Source organism: Zophobas morio, unplaced genomic scaffold (assembly GCF_036711695.1).
Source record: "Zophobas morio isolate AGI-343-1 ecotype UQ-CSIRO unplaced genomic scaffold, CSIRO_AGI_Zmor_V1 ptg000043l, whole genome shotgun sequence".
NCBI classification, from domain to species: domain Eukaryota; kingdom Metazoa; phylum Arthropoda; class Insecta; order Coleoptera; family Tenebrionidae; genus Zophobas; species Zophobas morio.
This window is the reverse complement of record NW_026972148.1, coordinates 65501-88755: the sequence shown is the minus strand read 5'-3', so window position 1 is coordinate 88755 and position 23255 is coordinate 65501. Positions and strand designations below refer to the sequence as shown.

At 22.4% G+C, this 23255-nt stretch overlaps 3 protein-coding genes and 2 long non-coding RNA genes across 6 annotated transcripts; 2 read left to right on the top strand and 3 right to left on the bottom strand.

Moving 5' to 3' along the window:
• Window positions 1–211: 211 nt before the first annotated feature.
• Window positions 212–5782, top strand: LOC135141173 (uncharacterized). Its single transcript, XM_064072017.1, has 12 exons — window positions 212–284; window positions 363–415; window positions 864–975; window positions 2070–2117; window positions 2179–2292; window positions 2346–2541; window positions 2604–2644; window positions 2698–2749; window positions 2812–2979; window positions 3091–3146; window positions 4218–4325; window positions 5663–5782. Exons 1-12 carry the CDS (start codon window positions 231–233, stop codon window positions 5780–5782), a joined length of 1122 nt encoding a protein of 373 aa, XP_063928087.1. The 5' UTR covers window positions 212–230.
• A 1-nt stretch (window position 5783) lies between these two features.
• LOC135141172 (WD repeat-containing protein 5B-like) lies at window positions 5784–11586 on the bottom strand. Its single transcript, XM_064072016.1, has 12 exons — window positions 11583–11586; window positions 11301–11376; window positions 10943–11015; window positions 10169–10237; window positions 9893–9985; window positions 9305–9447; window positions 8446–8486; window positions 8308–8360; window positions 7442–7513; window positions 6740–6841; window positions 6272–6387; window positions 5784–5874 (listed from the first exon to the last, which is right to left on the bottom strand). The coding sequence occupies exons 1-12, from the start codon at window positions 11584–11586 to the stop codon at window positions 5811–5813; spliced, it is 906 nt and encodes a 301-aa protein (XP_063928086.1). The 3' UTR covers window positions 5784–5810.
• A 301-nt stretch (window positions 11587–11887) lies between these two features.
• On the bottom strand, window positions 11888–14878 carry LOC135141177 (uncharacterized). The gene is made up of 3 exons (XR_010282354.1): window positions 14779–14878; window positions 12230–12285; window positions 11888–11987 (listed from the first exon to the last, which is right to left on the bottom strand). It is a non-coding gene; the product is annotated as an uncharacterized LOC135141177 (long non-coding RNA).
• A 2051-nt stretch (window positions 14879–16929) lies between these two features.
• LOC135141165 (uncharacterized) lies at window positions 16930–19493 on the bottom strand. Of its 2 annotated transcripts, none has more exons than XR_010282349.1 (4): window positions 19414–19493; window positions 18894–19014; window positions 17786–17836; window positions 16930–17267 (listed from the first exon to the last, which is right to left on the bottom strand). It is a non-coding gene; the product is annotated as an uncharacterized LOC135141165 (long non-coding RNA). The 2 variants fall into 2 exon arrangements; XR_010282350.1 differs by having other exon boundaries at window positions 18944–19014.
• A 456-nt stretch (window positions 19494–19949) lies between these two features.
• On the top strand, window positions 19950–21231 carry LOC135141179 (uncharacterized). Its single transcript, XM_064072024.1, has 6 exons — window positions 19950–20082; window positions 20300–20428; window positions 20489–20554; window positions 20617–20729; window positions 20861–20953; window positions 21079–21231. Exons 1-6 carry the CDS (start codon window positions 20061–20063, stop codon window positions 21217–21219), a joined length of 564 nt encoding a protein of 187 aa, XP_063928094.1. The 5' UTR covers window positions 19950–20060; the 3' UTR covers window positions 21220–21231.
• Window positions 21232–23255: the final 2024 nt, after the last annotated feature.

Below are 23255 nucleotides of genomic sequence, written 5' to 3'. Positions count from 1 at the left end.
TTTTTAAATTTGTTTGATTTATAAATTTTACTTTTTTGAAGGCTAATGCCGTGTTTGACTTGGCTGGAGTTATTATATACATTGGAAGAACTGAAAGAGAAGAAGCAGAATACAAATGTTGTTTGAAAAGTTTTTTAGTAAGGGAAATTATAATAATATATATTAAAATTATTATTATTATGATTAATATTATTATTAATAACAAAAAAAAGTTTCGCTGGCTAATATTAATGGATGAACAAAAAAAAAAAGTGTACCTCAAACTTTATGAATCGGTGGATCCAGTACTTATTATAATTATTTCATATATTATATATTACTTCCAATATTATTATTATTAATTTTTTACTAATTATTACTAGCTTGCCATGGAAAATATGAATACTGGTCACGTTATATTGTGTACAGACATGAGGTTCGTATAAATTTAAAAAAAAAAGAGAAAAGTCACGTGGCCATTACTTTCTGATTATTGACTGCTTATGAAAATAATAATTATAAATTTTCGCCATTGGCTTTACTTATTTTTAATTTTATTATTACTGCTGCTATATATTTTATGTACTTTACTATTATGAAAAAAGTTCATGTTTCGTATTTTTATAGCAGTTTATGTATTGATAATCTTATAAATTTATATTATTTTATTATAATTATATTTTTACTTTTACTATATTTACTTTTAGTATAAATTTCTTTTGGTTATATATTATACTTCCCTATTATTATTTATATTATTATTCTTTGTTACTAGTGGTTAATACTTTTTACTTTTAATTTTTTTTTTTTGCTGTATATAAATTTTTATTAAAGATCACAAAAAGAAATTTTAGTAAACATGTACATATATTAACATAAAAAAGATGGACAACATGCAAGAATTATAAGGAAAGCTTTTTTTGCTCAACATTTGCTACTCAAGTGTTTATAAAGCAACTAAACACTGATAGTTTTGGTAATTACTTTTTTCCGCAGGTATTCACTATTTTCTGTTACTTTTGTTGTGTTTTTTGGAACGTAAACTTTTTAATGAAAGTATTTTTTTAATTAAATTTTTTATAGCTATAAAAAATTCTTTGTTTTTTTATAAGCAAAATATATACTCTCCACTTAAGAACGAGTTGACTAATGGAATTAGTTTTAAATATATTTATATTGACTGGCTGTGTAAAGAAAGTACTTTTTATAAGTTTATTATGCATTTAAGAAATCCGCAGTGCACTCTTTACTTTTGTCAAAAACTTTAAATAAAGCTAGAAAAGTTCAACTTTCCTTTAAATTATTAGATGCTCTTTTGGCCATCAACAATCATAATAAAACCGCTATCTTTATTATTAGATAATTGGTCGGTTTCAGCAGGGTGTATACTTTTTTTTAAAAGGGGAGAATATTTTTTTATAGCGTTAGCATGAAAAAATAGGCACAGTCACGCGCTTCTCCTTTAGTATGAGCTTTCTTAATAAATCTTACCAATATGTAACTTTTGGGTCGTTATTATAATAATAAAAAAGTGAACAGTTTTAACCAATCATATCACTTTATAAAGATCTTACTTTATTACTTGGCAGCAAAAGTTAATCTTTGTAATTAGTGTTAGTCTTTCTAATGAACTAAGAACATATATACTAAAAAGTAAAGTAGCGTATGTGAAAATAATTTTTCCTTATTTATTTAGATTTATCAAGTTTCATTAATAAAAAATTGGTATTATATTTACTTGCTATTTTATAAGTACTTTAGGCCGTGAAAGTTAACGTTATTGACTTTCTTATAAGTATCTCTTAAATTCGGTTTTAAGTTTAAAACTAAATAAACAACACTATGGAAGGGTGTAGACTTTATTAGAAAAAAAACTAGCAACAAACTCTACATATATAGAAGTTGGATAGAAGAAAATAAAACTCTAACACTAATGTTCTACTCCGCTCGCATATGATATATATTATTATGGCATTTATATTTATTATTATAATAGATGAATTTAAATTTTTATCTAAAGTTTTACTATAAGAATTAAAGTACTTTTAGAAAAGGGAAAAGATTATTTACTAAATTTCCTAATACTTTAGGGAATACGAAGGTGTGACCGTTTAATAAGCTTTGCCTATTCGTTGAAGGTAAAGAAAAACTAAAAGAATTTTTGCAACGTTTATATGGTAACAAACTTTTTATGCTCAGGACATGTCAACTTTTTCAAATTTTGGGTATTTTCCATTCTCGACTACTTCTTATGAAACTTTGGAGGACTGTTCGACAGTTCTAAAGAAGATTGAGTATCTCAAATTATATCAAGTTATTATAAATTTCGTTGCGAAATGCCATCCCGTTATTATCCTCATATGGAGGTTCATCGGACGGTTATTCAAGGAACTGTCACACTCATCGAGTATATTCCCATTCTATTGACTCCCAAAACGGGTGCCGGCCGCGAATCCGCCACTTCGCTGAAGCAAGAAGAAATTGATAGGAGTGCACCATGTAACTTCTACAGGCTTAATACTTCTAACGCGAAAACTTCGGAGCACTTGTTGAAAAAAAAAAGTATAATATTATTAAAAAGTTTATGAACAATTTCGAGTATTATTGTTTTTATACAACTATAGAAATAGCTTTATATGAATGGAAAGAAAATAAAAATAGCAAGGTGAGATATACTTATCAATATTAGCTAGAATCATTCTATGTAACCATCTACAGATTCGACCTTTTTTTGACGAATGGGAGGGTTTAACAACACAACTCGCCGATGGTAGCTGTGCCCGAGCTTTTCAGTAAAACACTATCACTTTCTTTTACTGCTTATATTTTTAGAAGATAGTACCGAATTTATGATCAGCAACAAAAAACATGATCCGGAAAAGTATATCGTCATGCGACCTACCAAACACTGCTGGCCAATAACTGATCCCATAGCGCCATTTGAGGCGTTTTATTGGAGAGTTTCCTTACTAAATTTAAACCGTAAAATACTGTTGCAAGGTAATGCTGGTACAGTATTTGTTTACGAGTACTTTTATTGAATATTGTATGCGCTATCTTTTATACTTTTATTTTTGTTATTTATATTTTATTTTTTAAACTATTATTTAGGGATGATTCTGCCTTTTCGTTATAAAGCAGACGACTCGACTTCTTTTATCGATAAAGTAATATATTACTACGAATACCATAAGTTGCTTCTTCATTAATGCAGCTTAACTTTTTCTCAATAATACATTTATTATCACTAACAATTAACGTAAATAATTCATCGATTATTAAAGATTTGATTGGACAGTAAAGAACGAATAATAAAATGCCACCAATATTGGCCAATTTTTAAAAGGCAGGGTTACCCTACAAAAAAACAGTTCTCCACGTGATAGCACCGTCTTACCGAATAATAATATAAAGTTTTAATATAAAACATTTATTAACGGGTATTAGCCCACAATTATAAATTACCCTACTTATTTGACTGTTTATTGATAATCACGTGGCAGTTCCACTGTGTAATAATAAGTTGCGGGGATAATAATTGTGTTTAAAATGTTGTGTTATATGAATACAAAGACAAATCATTATCATTTTTGTCATAATTTAGCCTATTTTTTGTTTACATAGGTAAAGGGTAGGGTTACTAAACAGAGAAATAATATATGTTATAAATATAAAATTTAGTAAATTAATACGAAATTTAAGTTATAAGGAATGAAAGGTTTTACAAATAAATATTTATTAAAATATTTTAAAAATAGTAAAATTTTAATACAAATATAAGTAAATTTATATACAAATAAATATTACAACTATTTATTGATAAATAATAGTTTTATGTTTCGTTAAAATGTACAAAGTGAAACCAATAAAACGGCAGCCCCCAAAAAAATGTGCATGCCTAAAAAAATGAGTTGTCGAAAATAAAATAAAAAATTTATAAAAACTTGAGCGTTTTCTAGGCGGTTGTAAGAATAACAATATTGGTCAGTTTTGCTTTGAATAATTGGTTTTTTTTTTTTTTGCAAAAAAGTTTTTTTCATTTTCAATTTGTAAAAAAATATTTCAGTTTATTTTTTAAAAGAAACTTTTTGAAAAATATTTTATAAAAATATTTTTTACTAAAAAAATAACGTAAACTTTTTTACATTTACTTACTTTAATATATTTTATTTTTTTTTTTTTGATATGAAAAACTTTTTCATAATTTACTTCTATACTTTTTATATATTATAAATCAGGATCAACTCAAACATCCCTATAAAACTCTATTAGAAAAGTTTTCCTTTATCAAAAATAAAAAGTTAAAAGAAAACCAAAAAGTTTCAAGCGAAGAGCAAAATTATTTAGTAATATATTTGTAGTATATAATTATTATTCAGTCTTTTATATTTTTTTATTAAAAAAGATATAATAAAAATTATTATTAATCTTCAAGTTTAATAAAAAAAATTATTAAAAATATTATTTGTTTTAATTACTAATACTTTTAATATTATTATTTGCTTCATTTTTCTTTTATAAAAATAATATTATAAATTTATAACAGTAAGCTAAGTTTTTTTAAATAGTAAAAATAAAAAATATTTATAACATTTTTATTAAATAATAATAAGTATATAAAAGTTTATTATAAATAGTGTTTATTTTCAGGTTTAATAATAAAAAAGTGCTCCTTTTTTTCATTATGTATTATTTTCGTAAGAAAAAATGTTATTTTTATATTAATCTTTTATTATTATTAATATTTTACTTTCGTCATATTAATAAAACTACAAATATATTAGTATATAAGAAACTATTCTTGTTTCTATTTTTTTTCTATTTATTTTTCATTACAATTCTTTTTTACTTCTCTATATAATATATTTTCAAAAATAATAATTATTATTAGTTTCTATCTATTTTATATTATAACATTTTTCACTTTTATATATAAATTTTAAAATATATCATTATTATATTTTTTTTTCCATATTTATATAAAGTTATTATTATTTGTATTCATAAATATATATTTTTAAAAATGATGAATATTAATAAATTTTATTAATTTTATTTTTTACTCTTAATTTTTATTATAACTATTACTTTTTACTTTTATATACATATTATTATTATTTTTTTCTATTTATTTTTTATTACTAGTACTTTTACTTTTATAAAAATATAATTATTATTAAAATCTATTATTTTTTTTATAAATTTTGTATTATTACTATTAATTTTACTTTTATAAATATATTTATAACAAAAATAATTATTCTTATTTTCTATTAAAACTATTATTAATATTATCTTTTTTACTATTATTTGATATTTTTTATTAATAATAAAGAACATAATAAGAAGTTATTCTTTATGACGATCATAATTATTATAAAACTTTTACTTATATTAGCACAATAACTACTTATACGTACTGTCATTATAGATATATTATTATTTAGTAATATAAATATAATAAAACTGCTATTATAATATTTTTTATTATTACTTATCACTATTATAGTAATTATTAAAAAAAACGTGATAAGTAAAAATACTATATAACTTCTACTTATTATAACTATTTATACTTTTCTTATCATTATAAATAATTTTTTATTGCTATAATATAATAATAAAACTGCTATTATAATTATCTTTTTCTTATTATTTTGTGATGTGTATATATTTTTTTAAGAAAAAAGAACTTGAAAATAAAAAATTGTTATTCTTTATTGAAATTCGCCGCAATGGACCAAAAATAGAACAAGTGGAAATAATAATAAATGGTGTGCACGAAGTAAAAAACGCTGATTAATAAAAATAAGTTTGTATTATTATTATTATTATTCGTGACCCCGCTCTTGAGCATCATACCACCAAACTTTCACCAGTCCATCGTCTCCACAACTAGAAAAGATATAAAATAATAATAAAAAGTAAAATAGATAAAAATTATAGGATATAATAAAAAAAAAAAATACTAAACTGTTTATTAAAAAAATATATGTAAAAAGTTTGCAGTTATTGATAATACTAATATTTATAAATAATAAGGATAACAAACAAAATAGTAATATATATATTTCATAAATTTTAAACAAAAAAAATATAATAAGGTTTAAGGTATAAAAAATAATGAAAGCAACGACTATAAAAACCCAAAAAACTAACAAGCTCACTAAACTATTTAGTCTTTAAAATAAAAAATGTTAATAAAAATAAAAAAATAGTAGTGCATTTTTTGTGCTATAAAATTAATGAAATTTTTTAAAATAATGATAATAATAATAACAATAAATCTTACGAGGCCATTAATGATTGGCTATTATTCCAACAGGCGCGATAGGCCGTCCCGTTATGGCCACGCAGGCGTTGCACAATTTTTCCAGTGTCTATATCCCAAAGAAAAATATTCCCGTCCTTTTAGTATAAAACCAATCATATAATGAGTAGATAACTATTAATCATTAAGAAATGAGTATAATATAATAACTTATAAAAAAAAGTCAATAATAATAATGAAAAATAAATAAAAAACATCTAGAGAATATAAATATATAAAAGTAAATTTATTAATAAAAAATGTATTAAATTATAGAAATATTAAAAAGAGTGAGATGGCAATATAAAAATTTTGTTGCTGTTAATCTTTTATAAAAAGTTTTTTTTAGCTCAAAAAGCCAATAAAAAGTAATATAAAAAGTAATATAAACTTTATTTTAATATAAAACTTTATAGAAACTACAATATAATAAATATAAAAAATAAAAACCTCGCTTCCGCCCATCACTATTTTGTTTGAAGGGCCAAAGTTTGCTTTCACAAAATTCTTCGAAGTATTGTAGTGGCCTCTGAACTTTTGAGTGGGACGAAGCTTTTATGAATAAATATATGTAAAAAATAAAAAAGAATTATGAATAAGTAAATAATTACGTACAAAAATATAAAAATAAATTCATATAAAATAAAACAAAAAATAAAATAAAAAAAATCTAAAAATAATATTTATATAATATATATATATATATAAAAATTTTATCATGAAATTAATTAATATAGAAATAATTAAAAAAAAGTATCGCAACGAAAATATTAAAATTAAAAAGGGAGAAAAAAAAAAAAGAAGCAAATGTATAAATAATATAAAACAAATAAAAAATAAATACTCTAATTAAAAAAAAAATAATAATAAAAATAAGCATTATAAAAAAGCGCACGAATATATAATAATTATAACTATAATAATAAAGAAATGCAATAATAAGTAAGTAATAGAGAATCACAAATAATATCAAATAAAACAATAATGAAGAAAACGAAACAAGCTATATTAAATAAATATACATATAATAACAATAACAATAACAATAACAATAACAATAATAATAATAATAATAATAATAATAATAATAATAATAATAATAATAATAATAATAATAATAATAATAATAATAATAATAAAAATAATAATAACCATTCTCAAGTCCCACAAGCGGTTCGAGTTATCCTTTGAAGCTACTAAAAGTTTGTCGCCTTGCTCGCTCGCCTAATTGGTTCATATTTTTACTTTTATTAATTTTCTTTGGATTTTTTTATATTCATTATTATTATATTTACTAGCATTACTTTTTTTATTAAAATTTTTTTTTTATTTGTTAATATTTATTTATTTCCTGTTCTTTACTATATATGATGTTTAATTATTTATATTTTTAATTGTTATGCTTATTATTCTTTTACTTCTTAACTTTTATATTTATTTTTTTTTTATTTTAATTATATGTCGTTTAATTTATTATTTTTTAATAGTAATTTATATTTATTTTTTATATTTTCTAAATAGTTACTTTTTATTTTATAATAATACTTCATTTTTCTTTTTTTATTTCTTTTTAAACTTTTCTTTATTTATTTACTTTACTTTTTCTTATTATATATTAACTTTGTTTATATTTATTGTTGTTGAATTTTTTTAAAAAAAAATTATTTATAATTAATATATATACCTTAGTTACTTTTTTTTATTTAAAATTATTAAGTATAATAATATTTCCTATACTTTTATTCCGGTTTGCTTATTAAAAATGTAATAGTAAAAAAGTAAATTTTTTATTAAATAAAAATAAAAAAAATAGTATATACGTAAACTTTTCATACATAAAAAATAATTAAAACAAAAAACTATAAAAAATAACGAAAATATAACTATAACCAAATAAATAACGAAAGATATATATTATCAGTTTTTTTATTATCTCTTTATTTTTTATATATTTTCAAATGTCTATGTTTTCACTATTTTTTTGTTTATTTATATTTCTTATAGGATAGTTATCAAACCTCCACACTCGTGACTTCTCCAAAGTGCGTAGTCAGTGACTTCACACAAACGCCTGTTTAAATAGAGATAATAATAATAATAATAAAAGTTTGTCGGCTTTTATTTTCATTATTTTATTTGTTATAAAATATAAAAACCAGAAGAAACGTCCCAAAACTTCACTGTTGTATCTTTTGAGCTGAAAATAATAAAGAGAAGTAAAAATAATTAGGAAAGTATAATAAAATATTAATGATAATAAATAAAAGAATCAGCGATAAAGATAATATTTTGTATAGTAAAAGAAATAATAATAATGATAATACGTAAAAGGGTTAATAATAATTTAAGAAAAGGAATAATAAATTACTTAAAAAAAGTATTAATAAAAAATAAATATAATGACATGTAAATATAAAGAGTAGTGATAAAAGAAGAATCATAATACAAATTATGTTTGTTATAATACATTATAATAATAATAATAATAATAAAGAAAAGCTTTCATTATAATATTTAATGTCATAGTAATAACAGATTTACTAATGATAATAAGAAAAGCATTCATAATATTTTAATAAATAATAATAGTAATACTAATAATAAATTTATTAGAATGGGAATAGTAAAAGTATTCACTCAGAAGAATATTTATATTATAATTACTAGTATTAATAAAGGGAAGTCTTCATTATAGATTAATAAAGGATAATAATAGTATAACTAATAAATTATATATATGTTAAAATAATAATCTTAATAATATTAATTCTAATACTTAATAAAATAATTAATGAATACTAATAATACTAGGAGAACTATCACATTAGTACTTATTTTACTAAATAATAATATAAATAATAAATTTATAAAAATACTAATATAAACAATTACAACAATATTTATTCTAAAAATAATATAATTAATGAAGTTATAATATTAAGAGAAACAAACATAACATTTTTTTAATAAATCACCATAATAGAATTAATGAATTCATAACAATAATAATGAAACCCCGTAATAATAATATTTCCGTAACGATTACACGTGCAACTAGAGACCGAAAGCTCGTGACCCACAAAAGTTTGTAGCAGTTCTTCTCTTTCAATATCAAATATACAAACCTTTTTATCGTAACCGCCACTTATTATATGGCTCTAGTATAATTTTTTAATAGTTATATAAAGTAAGAACCTCTTATATAAAAATTTTGTTATTATTATATATTTTTATATGTATTTATAGTATACAAAACAAAAGAAATATTTATTTCCTCTTGAAAACAACTAATAAACTACACAATAAAAATATTAAAAAAAAGCCTTAAAAAAATAAAGTATTTGTACATTTAATGGTTCATATAATAAAACTAGTAAAACTATAAAGAGTTCTTTATGAAACCTAAAAAACCACGTGCTATACGTGTGCTTGTCTAAAAAATCACGTGAATTAACATTATATTACAACTATTTTATCCTTTCTATCAATATTACTGATTATTGTTACTAACAATTTTTTATTATTAATATTATTATTACTTAATATTTATTTTAATTATTATTATTATATATTAATTAATTAAATGAATATTATTAGTAATACTTGAGCGGAATGCACAAAACAAGTATACACGTCACCCACGTGGCCGCTAAGGGTTGCGATGCTTTCTTCTTTCTCGCTGAAAACACTCCAAAGCTAATAAATATATAAAAATGTAATACAAAAATGCTACAGAAAGTAAATCTTTAATAAATTTTTTAAAGTAAAAATAATAATAATAAAAAGAAACATTATTTTATGCTTTATTATAAAAAGTTAAATAATAAAAAAAGTTCGAGTTATTCTTTTCCATAATAATTTTATTAAAAAAATAAAAACTTTTATAGTTCGATCAGAGGAAGCAGAAACAATAAATGAGCCATTTTTATTAGAGTTCAGGTCCCAAATCTTTTAGTATAATAATAATAAAACATTTATGATTGCAATAATAATAACAATAAATGTATATATACTATTTTAATAGCAATAATATTAAAATAATAATAAGTAAATTTATAACATAATATAATTAATAAATATAAATAATAATAAACCTACATAGTAAATTTATATACTATCTTTTTAAAAGTAATAATATAATAATGAGGGAATGAATAATATAATAAATTAATGAATATTAATAATAATAAAATATACTATTATAAGAGCAATAACAATATAATAATAAGTAAATATATAATAGAATAAAAAAAGATTTATAGTAAATACATAAAGCATAAAAAATAGCAATAATGAAACAATTATAAATATATTATATAATAAGTAGATATTATTAATAATAAATATATATACTAGTTTAATAGTAATAATAGAGTAATAATAATAAGAAAATATATAATATATAGAATTAATATATATACTATTATAATAATAATAACAGTAATAAAAATATATATAATAGCAATAACAGCAATTATGTGTAATGATTATATATAATAAAATCAGTAGCGATAATAATAATATACGAATGCTCTCAATTAAATGGTCACCAAAATCCGCTATTTGGCACAAAATTTTACTCAATTAACAGCAAAATATAAAATAAAGATGCAAAATGATATTATTATTTGCTTTTTTATATATAAAACATACCCTGGAAGTGTGCCCCTTGAAAGTTTTCACCAACTTCCCGTTATCAACACCCCATAAACATATATTTTTATCACTAAGTGATAATAATAATAATAATAATATATAAATACAAAGTAATATTTATACAAAATAAAAAAATTGTTACAAAAAAATATAATGATTATGAAATTTTTTATATATAGATAATGTAATATTAATAAATAAAGATGTATAATAATAATTCTATCGTTATAGCATTTTCTATTTTTTGGTATATAACAATAATTATAATAGCTATTTATATAATAATACCATTTTTAATATGGACATTATATTAAATGAGTATTAAAATACTTAAATAATAATAATAACCTCGAACCGGAAACTATAAATTTTCCTGCCGTTCCTACAAAGTTTAACGATTTTATATTCTCCGAATGACCAGCTAATAAAAACTTGCAGGAATTCGGAATAATAAAAGGATGGAAATCTCCAACAATTCTTTTATTATTATTTAATAATAATAATAATAATAAATTACAAAAAAAATAAAAATAAAAATAAATTTCGCAGTAATCAGGAGATTACTTTTATTTATAGATTTTTTTTATAAATAATAAACAATAAAATAAAGCGGTTTAGTGCTTTTTTTTCTCGTTACTCATTCTACAGGTAATACGATAAGTAATTTTATATTCTACCAAAAAATATTAATTATTAAATTAACTTTTCTATATTTCCTACAAAATAATAAATAATAATAACATTCACTCCTTAAATTATTATAAATTAGCAAAAACCAAATTAATAAAAAGTAAAATAAATTAACTTAACTTTTATTAAAATTAAAATCTAAATTATATAAAACAAGCGTCTAATTTTAATATAAATAAAGTACCATTAAAAAAGTTCTCGAAATTTTTCTTTTCCAATTTTTAAAAAACAATTAAAAATAATTACGAATCAATTTTGGGATCTACTAATGGTTGATAGCGGCTAAACTCTATTTGATAGGCGCACGCATGACGAATAAGAGACTTTAACCGTGAAGCTGGAAGAATTAAATCTGCCCAAAATTTAAATTTATTAGTAAGACTTTTTACTTTAAATAAAGAGAATTAATCCACAAACACTAAATAAATAATACTTTTAAAAACATAAAAAAAAAGAATTTAAACAAAATTTACATAAAATTAATCCAAAAATTTATAATTTATACAAAAAGAAATAAATCTGCAAAATGTCATTAAATTAAAAAAAATGACGTTAAAGAATTTTTATAGATTATAAAACAAAAATTTAAAAAACCGTCCGGATCGAACTCGGGTCGAAATAAATTTTGAAAATGTTCAATAAGTTTTTCTCTAAAAAAAAATTATTTTATTATTAATTACTAAATAAAAACTAAAATTTTATTTTTATTAAATAAAAAAACAAGATTAAAGAACCGTAAAAAATAAATGAATTTATAAAATAATTTGTATAAGTTTTGTTTTAATTAATATTCATTTCAAGAAATTTTTAAAATTTGTATAGATATTTGAAAACATAAAGCTAGAAAATTTAAGTTTAATTGTAGATTTTTTATATATTAAAAAAAAATATGAAAGACAAAAAACACAATAAAAAATAACATTATTCTATATTTTATTTTCTGAAAAGAATAAAAATATTTAATAATTTATAAAAAAATAAAATTTCATTAATATAACTTCAACTAAACCAAAACAGATTTAGTTACTTTTATAAATCGTAAAAAACAATTTATGAAAAACAAAAAATAAATTAAATGTCGCTGTACAATGATTTATCAATTAAAAAAATTAAATTTTATAACTCTTTTAAACTCAACCAAAATTAAAAAGTTGAGATGCAAATAATAAATTATTAAAGTCACTACTATAATTTATTTTTTTAAAAAAAATTACATTGATTTAATATTTTTTTAACAAATTAAATTTTTATAAAATTAAAGATCAAGAAATTAAAACAGAATTAGTTATTCGCTTGATAGTAAAAATCAATTAATGAAAAACATAAAATTGATTTAATAAAAGTAACTTAATGATTTTTTATTAAAAATTAAATTAAAATTAATTTATTATTTATTGAAGAGCAACCATATTTAAAATAAATTAGTTACTTTAATCAATGGTTTAAAAAGGACGAAAATAATAAAGTAATAAACTTTATTTTATAGTAATTTTAGTTTTTTATTAATAAAAAGTTTGATATTTATTTTTTAAATCAACTAAACTAAAATTTACTATATAAACTTTACTAATAATATTTTTCTTTAATAAAACAAATCTATTATTTTTATTTAAAGTAATCTAAATAATAATTAAATTACATGTATAAGTACACTTCAAATAAATAAAGACAACCAAAAATTTTTTTTTTAAATATTTTTAAAAAGAATAATAAAATTTCTAAACTACAGTTTATACAAAAATATACTAAATTTCACTTTATTATAATTAAATTTTTAATAAAAAAAAAGTAGTAATTTATTATATTTATATTTATGAAAAATTTTCGTTTAATTCTTATAAAAAATTTTATTAAAATAAACGTTAAAAACAAAAAAGATCAACTATTGTTTACTTTTAATTCTTGTTTTAAGTAAATATTCTTCATAATTAAAAATAAAATTAATTACAAAAAATATTATTTATTACATTTTATTAAGAAACAACTAAATATTACTTAATAGTAAATTCGAACAAACATAAATAAGTTCCTTGTTTAAAAAAATATATAAAAACCAAAAAAGTATTCCTTTTTGATTTATATTTTAATATAACTTTTTTAATCTTTATAATATTTATAAAAAAGTTTGTAGTTTTCATAAACTCTTATTAATATTTAAAATCCTTTGTACTTCAGATTATTTTTTCAAATGTTTATATATAATTTTCTTAGATAAAGTTTTTTTTTAGTTTTTATTCATATTTTTTATAAATTAATCTTTGAATTAGAAAAACATTTGGATAGTTATTAATTTTTATAATTTAATTTTTATAATCTTTTATTATTTTTCAACTATAAAAATATTTTTATATATTTTAATATTTACAATAATGCTTATTTATAATTTTTTGGAATAAAGTTGTTTAAGACTTAATATAAATTAGTCTTTTTTTAAAAAAAACAATATTGATAGCTTTTAAGTTAGTTAATAATTTATTTTTTTTATTAACTTATTAAAAAATTGTTAAAATTATAAAATATTTACAAAAATATTTATTTTTTATCTTTTTGGAAAACAAGTTTTTATAAATTAATCTTTTTTATTAGAAAAACAATTTTAAACGTTATTAATTTATAAAATGACTGTTTTTATAGACTTTTAATATTACTTCTTTTTTATAAGTAGTTTTATATTTAATTATATTTACAAGAAAGATTTATTGTTTTTTAAATAAAATTTTTCGTTGAATTTTTGATTAACCTTTTATAAGAAAAACCAGTTTAATCTTTAATTCTTAAAAAAAAATTGTTTTCATAAAAATTTATTATTTATATTTTATACATATTTTATTATTGTCTCATATTGAAAAAAATATTTATTTCATTATTTTTTATATAAAGTTTTAGTTTTATTTTAATCTTTTCGTTAAAAGAGCATTATTAACCATTATTAATTTTTATGATAATTTAGTATTTACAAACTTTTATTATTTATATTTAAAAATATTTTTATATTTACAAGAATATTTATTTCTTATCATTTACATAAAGTTTGGTTTAAGTTTGATATTTTAATTTTTTTTATTAAAATAAACTTTAATACAAGTTGTTTTAATTATTTTTATGTTATAAAGGTACATTTATTTTATTTTATATCTTAAAACCTTGAAGCGGCTACTCCTTCCCAATTTTTAAACAACATGCAATCTTGAAAAGAATTTACGGTAAGCGCATAACAAAGTTCCTTAAATTCTCCTGGGGCAGCCCATCTTTCTAAAGGCTTTATTTTTCGAGTTAAATGGTTAAAAGCCTAAAAAAAAGGAATTATAAAGTTTTATTTATAATCTTAAATTATAAATTTCTTTTAGTTAATACTTTTTGAAATTCGTTGCGTTCAAGCTGTTCTACGAATTGTTGCTTATAAACGGCATACATAAAGTGTTTATTATTCTTAAATGCCTGATTGAGAAAAAGCTTCTCAACTTCAGGCCAATCACCAACTCCATCAATACGTCAATTTCAATACAATTTTAAACAATCTAAAAAACTATACCCAAGATGGACTTTTTCATTTTATTGATTAAAATCTTCTGCTGCTTTCGTTCTGTGGACTTAAAACCCGCTTCATCGTATAAAACTTTATAAAATCTACATATACAAAATATCCGATGTTTTTTTATTAATAGTAGTACCGGTCTTTGAGTGTATATAACCTTCTTCTTCCAGATATTGTAAAATAATTTTTATCACATCCTAAATAATAAGCTTAAAAACAACAAAGCAAGAATAACTATTGTAAATTACTTTTTTTATCTGTGGAGCATCAAAGTCGACCAAAGATTCAATATTCTCGATATTTTTAGTTTTTAGCTCAAAATGTTTCAAGTTTCTTGCAACCATAAAATAAAAAAAAGTTTGTAGGCAAATTAACAAACTTTTCTATGAAACTTTTACGTTGGAGTGTTGTTATCCATAAAAATAATCTAATGCAAACTTGATGGCAGCGCAAGCGCTCAAGAGGTGTAAGTAACATATAATTCGTCTACAACTTCGCTTAACTCCGAGTTTTTCTACCAAAAACAAAGGCTCTTCGTACTTTCCGCTGGTTACGAGAATAACGAGGTTTTTGCTTGTGGTTCTTAGCGCTTTTTATTTTTGTTATTTGGAAAACCTCAACGCTGTGTGGGTCGAAGTGTAATATAGCTGTGTAGCAATTATTGAACATTGCTAACTATTATTTTTATTAATTTTATAAAAATTGTAATACTGGCGGTTTATAATGTTAATTCTGCCAGATGGGTATTGTTAATTTCATTCTTTTGAATATAAGCTTCTAGACATGTTTTTTACTTGTTATACATGCCGTATAGTAAGCTTAAGAGTGGATAAGTAATTTTTTATTTTGCATAAAGCAACTGTTTATTTTACTGATAAGATTTTAGCTAGATAAAATCATAGTATATTAAAAGTTTGTCAGACTGTTAACTTCTAAAAAAAGTGGTTTTTACTTTGATACAAAGAATTTTTGTATGCATTTGCACTTTCAAGGTTAAAAGTTCTTTGTCTTAATCCCAATCATAATCAAAGAAAAAGTTGTACGTTTTGTTGAATTTGGGTTAACGTATAAAACTATTTTCACAGTCCTTTGGATACAAAAATATAAAAGGACTATTATAAATACCGCACAAAGTTCGGAACGGCTTATTAATGCATATAAAATCAATTATTTTATTGGTGTACTTGTGCTAAGTGTCTAAATTTCACTCAATCTAACCTTAAACTTATTTTGAAGCCAGTAATAAAATCTGATGAGTTTGCTTTGCTTTGTAATTCATTTTAAAATAATAACACTCCGACAAGCAAGATTAAAATATATTAATTGTTTTAACGAAGGCAACTTTAGTAAAACACGGATGATAAATCAATCTTGAAGACGAGGTGAAAAGCTTTTCTGAAATACCACTTTCAAAGTTAATTAGGAGCCACGAAAAATAGCTGTATAAATTATTTTATGCTTTACCAATAACAATGTAGTTTATAAAGAATTCAAGGTTAGCACTGCCGTAAATCTCAAGTATAGTGACTTTTTGAAACTTAATGGCCTTTTTAAAAATAATACACGACTTGCCATAAAAATTTATAAGCATTGTACTGATAAAAAAGACTTGAATAATAACGTAGTAAGCCTATTTTGGAAGTAAATTAACACAGTTATAAGTTTCTAAAGAATTAGAAGATTTGAGGCGGCGTAACTACGAACACCGAAAAATAAAGATAAAATATATTCTTTAGTAATTTAATATAATGACTGTAGTTTCTCCCGTTCTATATTTACAGTAGGAATAATTTCTGCACGTTTTGTGCAAAAGATGTCGACTTAAAAAAAATTAAAGTCACGTAGCTCATTCCAAGTTGAGTGGTACATTAAGAAGTGTAGAATTTGTAAAACTAAATGCAAGTTTTTATCGCAGGCATTTGATGCAAGTTTCATGGAAAAAAGGTCTGCTTGAAAAAAGCATAAAATCGCGCAGCTCAATACAAGTTAAATTGTAGAACGGGCGGTGTAGCTTTAATAAACCTTATTTAAAGTTTTTATCGTACAGAAATCAGTTTTACTTATGACCCACTTTGTAGACACGACAACGCATAAGGTCTAGTAAATACATATAATAACAAAAGACACAAAAAATTAACTGTCTTTAAAAATTTGTTTAACGATTTAAAATTGAAAACGGTGCACATATCAGAAAGGGTGTTCCTAAAAATGGTTGCTAACAGAGAGGAAAAATTAAAAAAATCCAAATAAAAACGAATAAGATTTTAACTTTGCCATCAGAAAAAATGTTTAACTAATACAATGTAGAGTAATTAAAATTTCTCCAATATCAAAGATGTAATTCAAAATTATTATAGGGAACAAAATTTGTTATACAATTTTTCAAAAAAATATGCAATTTTATACTATCTTGACTGTAGATGTAATATGTTAAATCATAACTATAACAGCAACAGTGCTGATAACATACTTTTACTTGGTGTCTTAAACTAAATAATACCTATAAAATTCTAACAATTAAAAAACTTTAACCTGAGAAATTAGAGAAAGTAACTACAAAGGTAAATTGTAATCTTCATGGATGGAAAATAAATCAATTTGGCGAAAAATTTTACCTTCTCATTCTCCCACTGTTCAATTTTTTGATATTGTCACCTATTGCCCTTCTATTTTTTAAAAAATTTTAATTAATATTTACTTAATCTTTTAATAAAAAATTGATAAAAAGGGGTGGCCTTGTTAAACGTCTTGTTATTACTACTGTGGACTTAGATAGACGTTTATCTATAAAATATTAAATAATAAAGTGTTTAACAAATATTTAATTATAACCACATAACGGGCAAAAACCATTCATTTATTTTTGACGCAATTAAAACTGTAACTGCGTCTAACATGCTTTAAAAAAAAATGCCCAAGCCAGCTTTGCGCGATCTACGAGTCCAAGAAGCAATTATAAGTACTGTTTTCTTTTCTATTCCCGAATTATATTCTTTTTGTAAGTGCTTAAGTTTGCCTGTAAACTGCACCTTGAGACGAAAAAAAATCTACAATATCAAAATAGTTCGCGCATATGCTATCAAACATAACTATGCCTTAATTTTTTTTAAAAAAAATACTAAAAAAAAAATACTCAATATCTTTTAGGTTTGGCTGGGTGAATGTATTTTTACCCCATCCTTCGATACGGGACGGTAACATTAAAAATTATTTGTAAATCATGTTAACATAAATTATTAACAGGGCTAAAGAAAGTAATATTTGTAAAGATAAATATAAGTCACGTTTGTATTGCAGAAGAATTTAGTTTAGTCTATAGCACGTGAATCTATATCAAATTAGGCAAAAACTTTTATAAAATTGAATATAAAGATAAAAAAACTAAGAATAATATAGGTTACTGGCCTTTAAGAATAGGGATCGTTTTTTCAAACACTTCAAATAAGAGATAGTTCAAAGATATTAATATTAAAACAAAACTGTTAAAGCATTATAAAAATTTATAATTATGTGTAATAAGGAGGGGGAAAATGTCTATGTTTTTATTTTTTTTCCAAAATCTAACTTCACCTAGTTCTACTATAAAAAATATTCTTGTTTTAAAATTTTACAGCAGAAAGGCTAAAGAGATTTTGTGTACGTTTTTAATCTTTTAAAGAGCAAAAATTTAGGACTTAAAATAGATTTGTTTTACGTCCACTGGTAACTTAATAAACAATTTACCATGTTTTTTGGTTGCAGTCTATCCGTTAAAACACGGTATTCAAACTTACCGCAGATTGTTTCAGAGACCAAGTCTGTTGTTTAGAGTAAATCTCCATAAGCCTATTCTTGCAAAATGAACCTAGACGACAAGCGGTAAAAATAGTAACCAGTTAAAACTTTAAGGTTGTAACAAGAAACAACTAACAACAAAACAAAACATGATAACTACACAATAAATTACTAATCAAATAACACTACATCAAAGAGTTAATAGAACCATGACTACCATAAACGAAAAAATAGACAAAATTACTTAAATTTATATTACAAAAGAGGACAAGAAATGTTACAGATTAACAGACATAAGCGAAGGACAACCAAAACCACCAATATTACAAAATTAAAGAACCAAGCAACACCCTCAACTACCGAATTTTTGAAAGATAAATAATCCGTTAATAAACCAATAGGCTTTAATAAAAAAGCAAAAGGGGAAAAATTATTTTTAAAAATAATTTATGCCATCTGTGGGTAGTACAGTATATAATAACTGTAGAGCCTCCATCAGTGAGGTGGAAGTAGAAAGAAGCAGAAACAAGTGTATTAAATCGCTTAACCTACACCCGTTTAACAAAGTGGGGTAGAAGGTGCGGTTATAAGCATTTATACACTAATTTTGAAAAGCATTAAAATTTGTCATTTGATTTTTATAATAACCGCTTTTGGGTATAATTACCACGAGATATGCGTAAATCCCTCAAGACGCGCCTGCGTCTTGCACTTCTACACAAACACGTACAATAACTTTATTTCCTTTTTTATTTGAATACAAATCAAAAGGAAAATATTCTAATAATTAATTTGGTAAAAATTAAATTAATGTTTTCCTTTGTACAAATACGGTAAGAAAACTGAGCAATGAAGTGTGTTTGTTTTAGCAAACCTTTATTTTCCTTGTTAGGTTGTCTTTTTTAAAATTGACCGCAAGTTTACTTTTATGGCTATTACAAGGTTTTATATTTTAGTCCAGCGTGATATTTACAAAAACCTATAATTGCATTTACTTAACGATAACTGCAACCTGTTAGGTAATCATACTTGGTCCAAGCCTCGCAAGATAACTTCTATTAACAAATAAAAAGCTTATCAAGCCTTCTCCTCATTATCTGCTAAGAATTTTGAAAAATGCCATTTTCCGTGAAAGAACGTATTAAAAAGTTATTATTTGTTTTTAAGAGTATAATATTGACTAAAAACATATATTACATTTATTTTTATCAAATTCATTCCTTTTTTAAACGGTTAAAATAAAACTTGTTGTCTTTAATTCTGTTTTTATATATTTTCTTGCTGAGCCCATTTTGAAGAAGATTAAAATTTAATAGCGTTTAATTTAAGCCACTGACAATTTCGTTAATTTTTAGAATTCAAGGAAGCTCCAGAAACCTGGGACATTAATATATGTGAGACTTGTTACAAAACTCCGAAAAACTTCTTTTGGGCTTTTTTTTGTCCTCCATGTGCCCAGTTTTATCAAAGAAAAAGAATACTTGGTAACTTTTTTATGGATTAATTTAAGTACCACGCTGACTACAAAAACTTTTTATAAAAAGGAGGCGACCTTGAGCGATACACCTGCTGTGGAGGCGAAATTTGTGCACCCTGCATTTCTTGGACTGGTTTATATAAATTTTAAAACTGCAAATTTTTTTGATTCAAATTTTTTTTAAAAAAATTATAGATGGTTTGGTGAAAAAAGCACCAGAATGTTGCTTGTGCACGGAAATATTGTGCTGTTTTTATTGCTCTGTTGGAGCCAGTAGGATAATGCTGCAGAGAAAGTTCCATATAAGGGTACTTGCACAAGTCCGGCTTGCTTTTAAAACGTTATGCAAATAAATTTTTTTTCTTAGTGTTTGAGTTTTTTAAATTGTTTAATTAACTTTTTAAAATTTTTAAATTATCATATTTATCTTTAAAAACAGAACACGAAATTTGAAGATTTTTTATTGATACTGGCCTTCATTCTTTCTTATGTAGTTATGATTCTAAGCATCTTCTTTCCGATTCCAAGAGAAGTATATAAATTATTATTTTTTAGTTGAGAATTTCAGAACTCTAAGGATTATAAAATATATATATATAACTTTATTAATTAGTAAACTTACCAGTTTTTTTAATAAAATTTAACCATAATTTTAAGGTTGACTGCCTCATTGATTGCTTTTACTGCTGCCTATTTTCGTGCTTTCAATCGCAACAAGAACATGAGCTTGACGTGAGAGAAGATCGTCAAAAGAGTTTTAAGCATAAAGAAGCTAATTCAGGAATTGAACAAGTTTAAAAGAAAATTTTAATATAAATAAAATTGTTTAGAATGGTGTAATTTACTTTTCATTAATAGAAATTTTGAAGAGCTCTTTAAATTATTAGAACAAAAGTTATATATTTATAATAAACTTAAATTAAGTAATTGTATTCTTTTTTTAGAAGTAAAGATTTATTGTAAAACCTTTAAAAATTTTAAGCGTTACGCTGCTCTTCCAGAAACTGAACAAGCTTAAAAGAAAAATTATAATTAATGTAATATATTTTTATACTATGATAAAGTTCTTATTAATATATCCTAGCTAAGAGTTTCCAGCATAACAACTATGCTGTCCGCTTTAATTTTACTATCAGAATAATTTTAATTTTTCAAAAATAAAGATTTAAAATATACCTTAACTAAGAGTTTTTAGCGTAGCGAAGTTTTAAAAATTGTTTAAATTAAAATAAAATTTACTAAACTGTAAACGCTGGGGGGTATGTAAATTTTTTTATTCTGCAGAAGCTTTTTTAAAATCACTTAATAGTAAAAGCTTTTATCTTATTTTAGGTCGACGATTTTAATCTTAAGTAGCGGGTAATAAATTCAACGTTACAAGAATTTATAGCGCTTTTGACTGTACTTATATGATGGTGATAATAATTTTTTTTTCACATCCATATCGTTTATTCTATTATTTATTGTACGTCAAGTGAAGTTAGTTAGTTTAATAGATATCTTTGTTGTGAGCTTGTTTATTTTGCAACGTACTACAGTGATAGTACAGCGCTATTAGATTTTTTTAAAATGTGCCCTTGCTTATTTGAGACCTTTATCAGTCTAGAAAACTCAAAGTCTTTTGCATAAAATCACAGTTTTGAAATTTTAATATTACTAACATGACTTAGATCTTCTAAAGTACGTCCTAAATTTTTGCCATAACAAATTGAAGCCTGTTCAACTTTGCGAAACACAAGGACTTTTTATCTTCTAGAATTGTAGTTCAGAGTTTTAAAATCTTTTTTATTATAAAAAATTTTAAGTAAAAAATGAAGTTTAATAATACTTGGTCTATTGTAAACTTAAACTATTCAGCTCTTTTTTCATAAATTAAGCAGAAGGACAGAAGTTCAGTAGGCATATAACATATGTTATTTCTATAACGGAATTATTCTGTACAAAACAGTAAATCCATATGTTTTATATTTGAAAGAAGCTAGGTCTATAAATAGGTAGAGTTGTGCTCCTCGATTAGATCGCTCCTAACTGTCTGACAAAGATCTCCAGAGTATGACAAGCTGAAGGCATTCAGTGTATAAATAATTAAAATTTAAATAAAAAATATAATAATCTCCAATTCAAAGAAACTTCACAACACACCACATGAAATAAGGATAGGTTGCACATCTATTATTCTTCGGATCTATAAGTTTTGTAGTTTGTAAATTTATAAAAATTTTGAAATAAATTATCAGTCTTTTAGATATATTACTGGACTACAATATATAATTACTTATTCCCTAAAAAAAAATTAAGGCTACAAAATCAATAACAGGTAAAGTTTTGCATTTAAATTTGAAGACTTTATCTAGTAGTTATTTAAAAGTTTAAGCGTTTCTTCATCTTGAGTTATTCTTAGCTTAGTAAGTTCAGTTAAAAAGAAGACCAAATTGTATATTAAAAAGAGAACTTCACTCCTATTTATTTACCTTTCTAAGTTAATAACGAAAGCACTCATTTATTTAAGTAAGGTTTTGTAAATAATCACAATACATTCTAAATTAAGCAGAAACTGTTAAGGAGAGAAAAACCATTTGCTGCTATTGGTTTATAAAGTGCTAAAAAACTATAACTATTTTTATAAACAATATATTTTAACTCGTTTCGTTTTTTTTTTCTACCTATACAATAAAATATTAGAAGTTCCGAGGGGTGAAATTATAATAAAATTAAGTCTTGATTATATAATTGGTTTCAATACTGGTGGAATTAATAGTTCTTTGAGAAAAGGTAGAGAATTTTTTTTTTGATGATTCCAGTTAAGGAGTTTTTAATAAACTTTAAGCAAAATT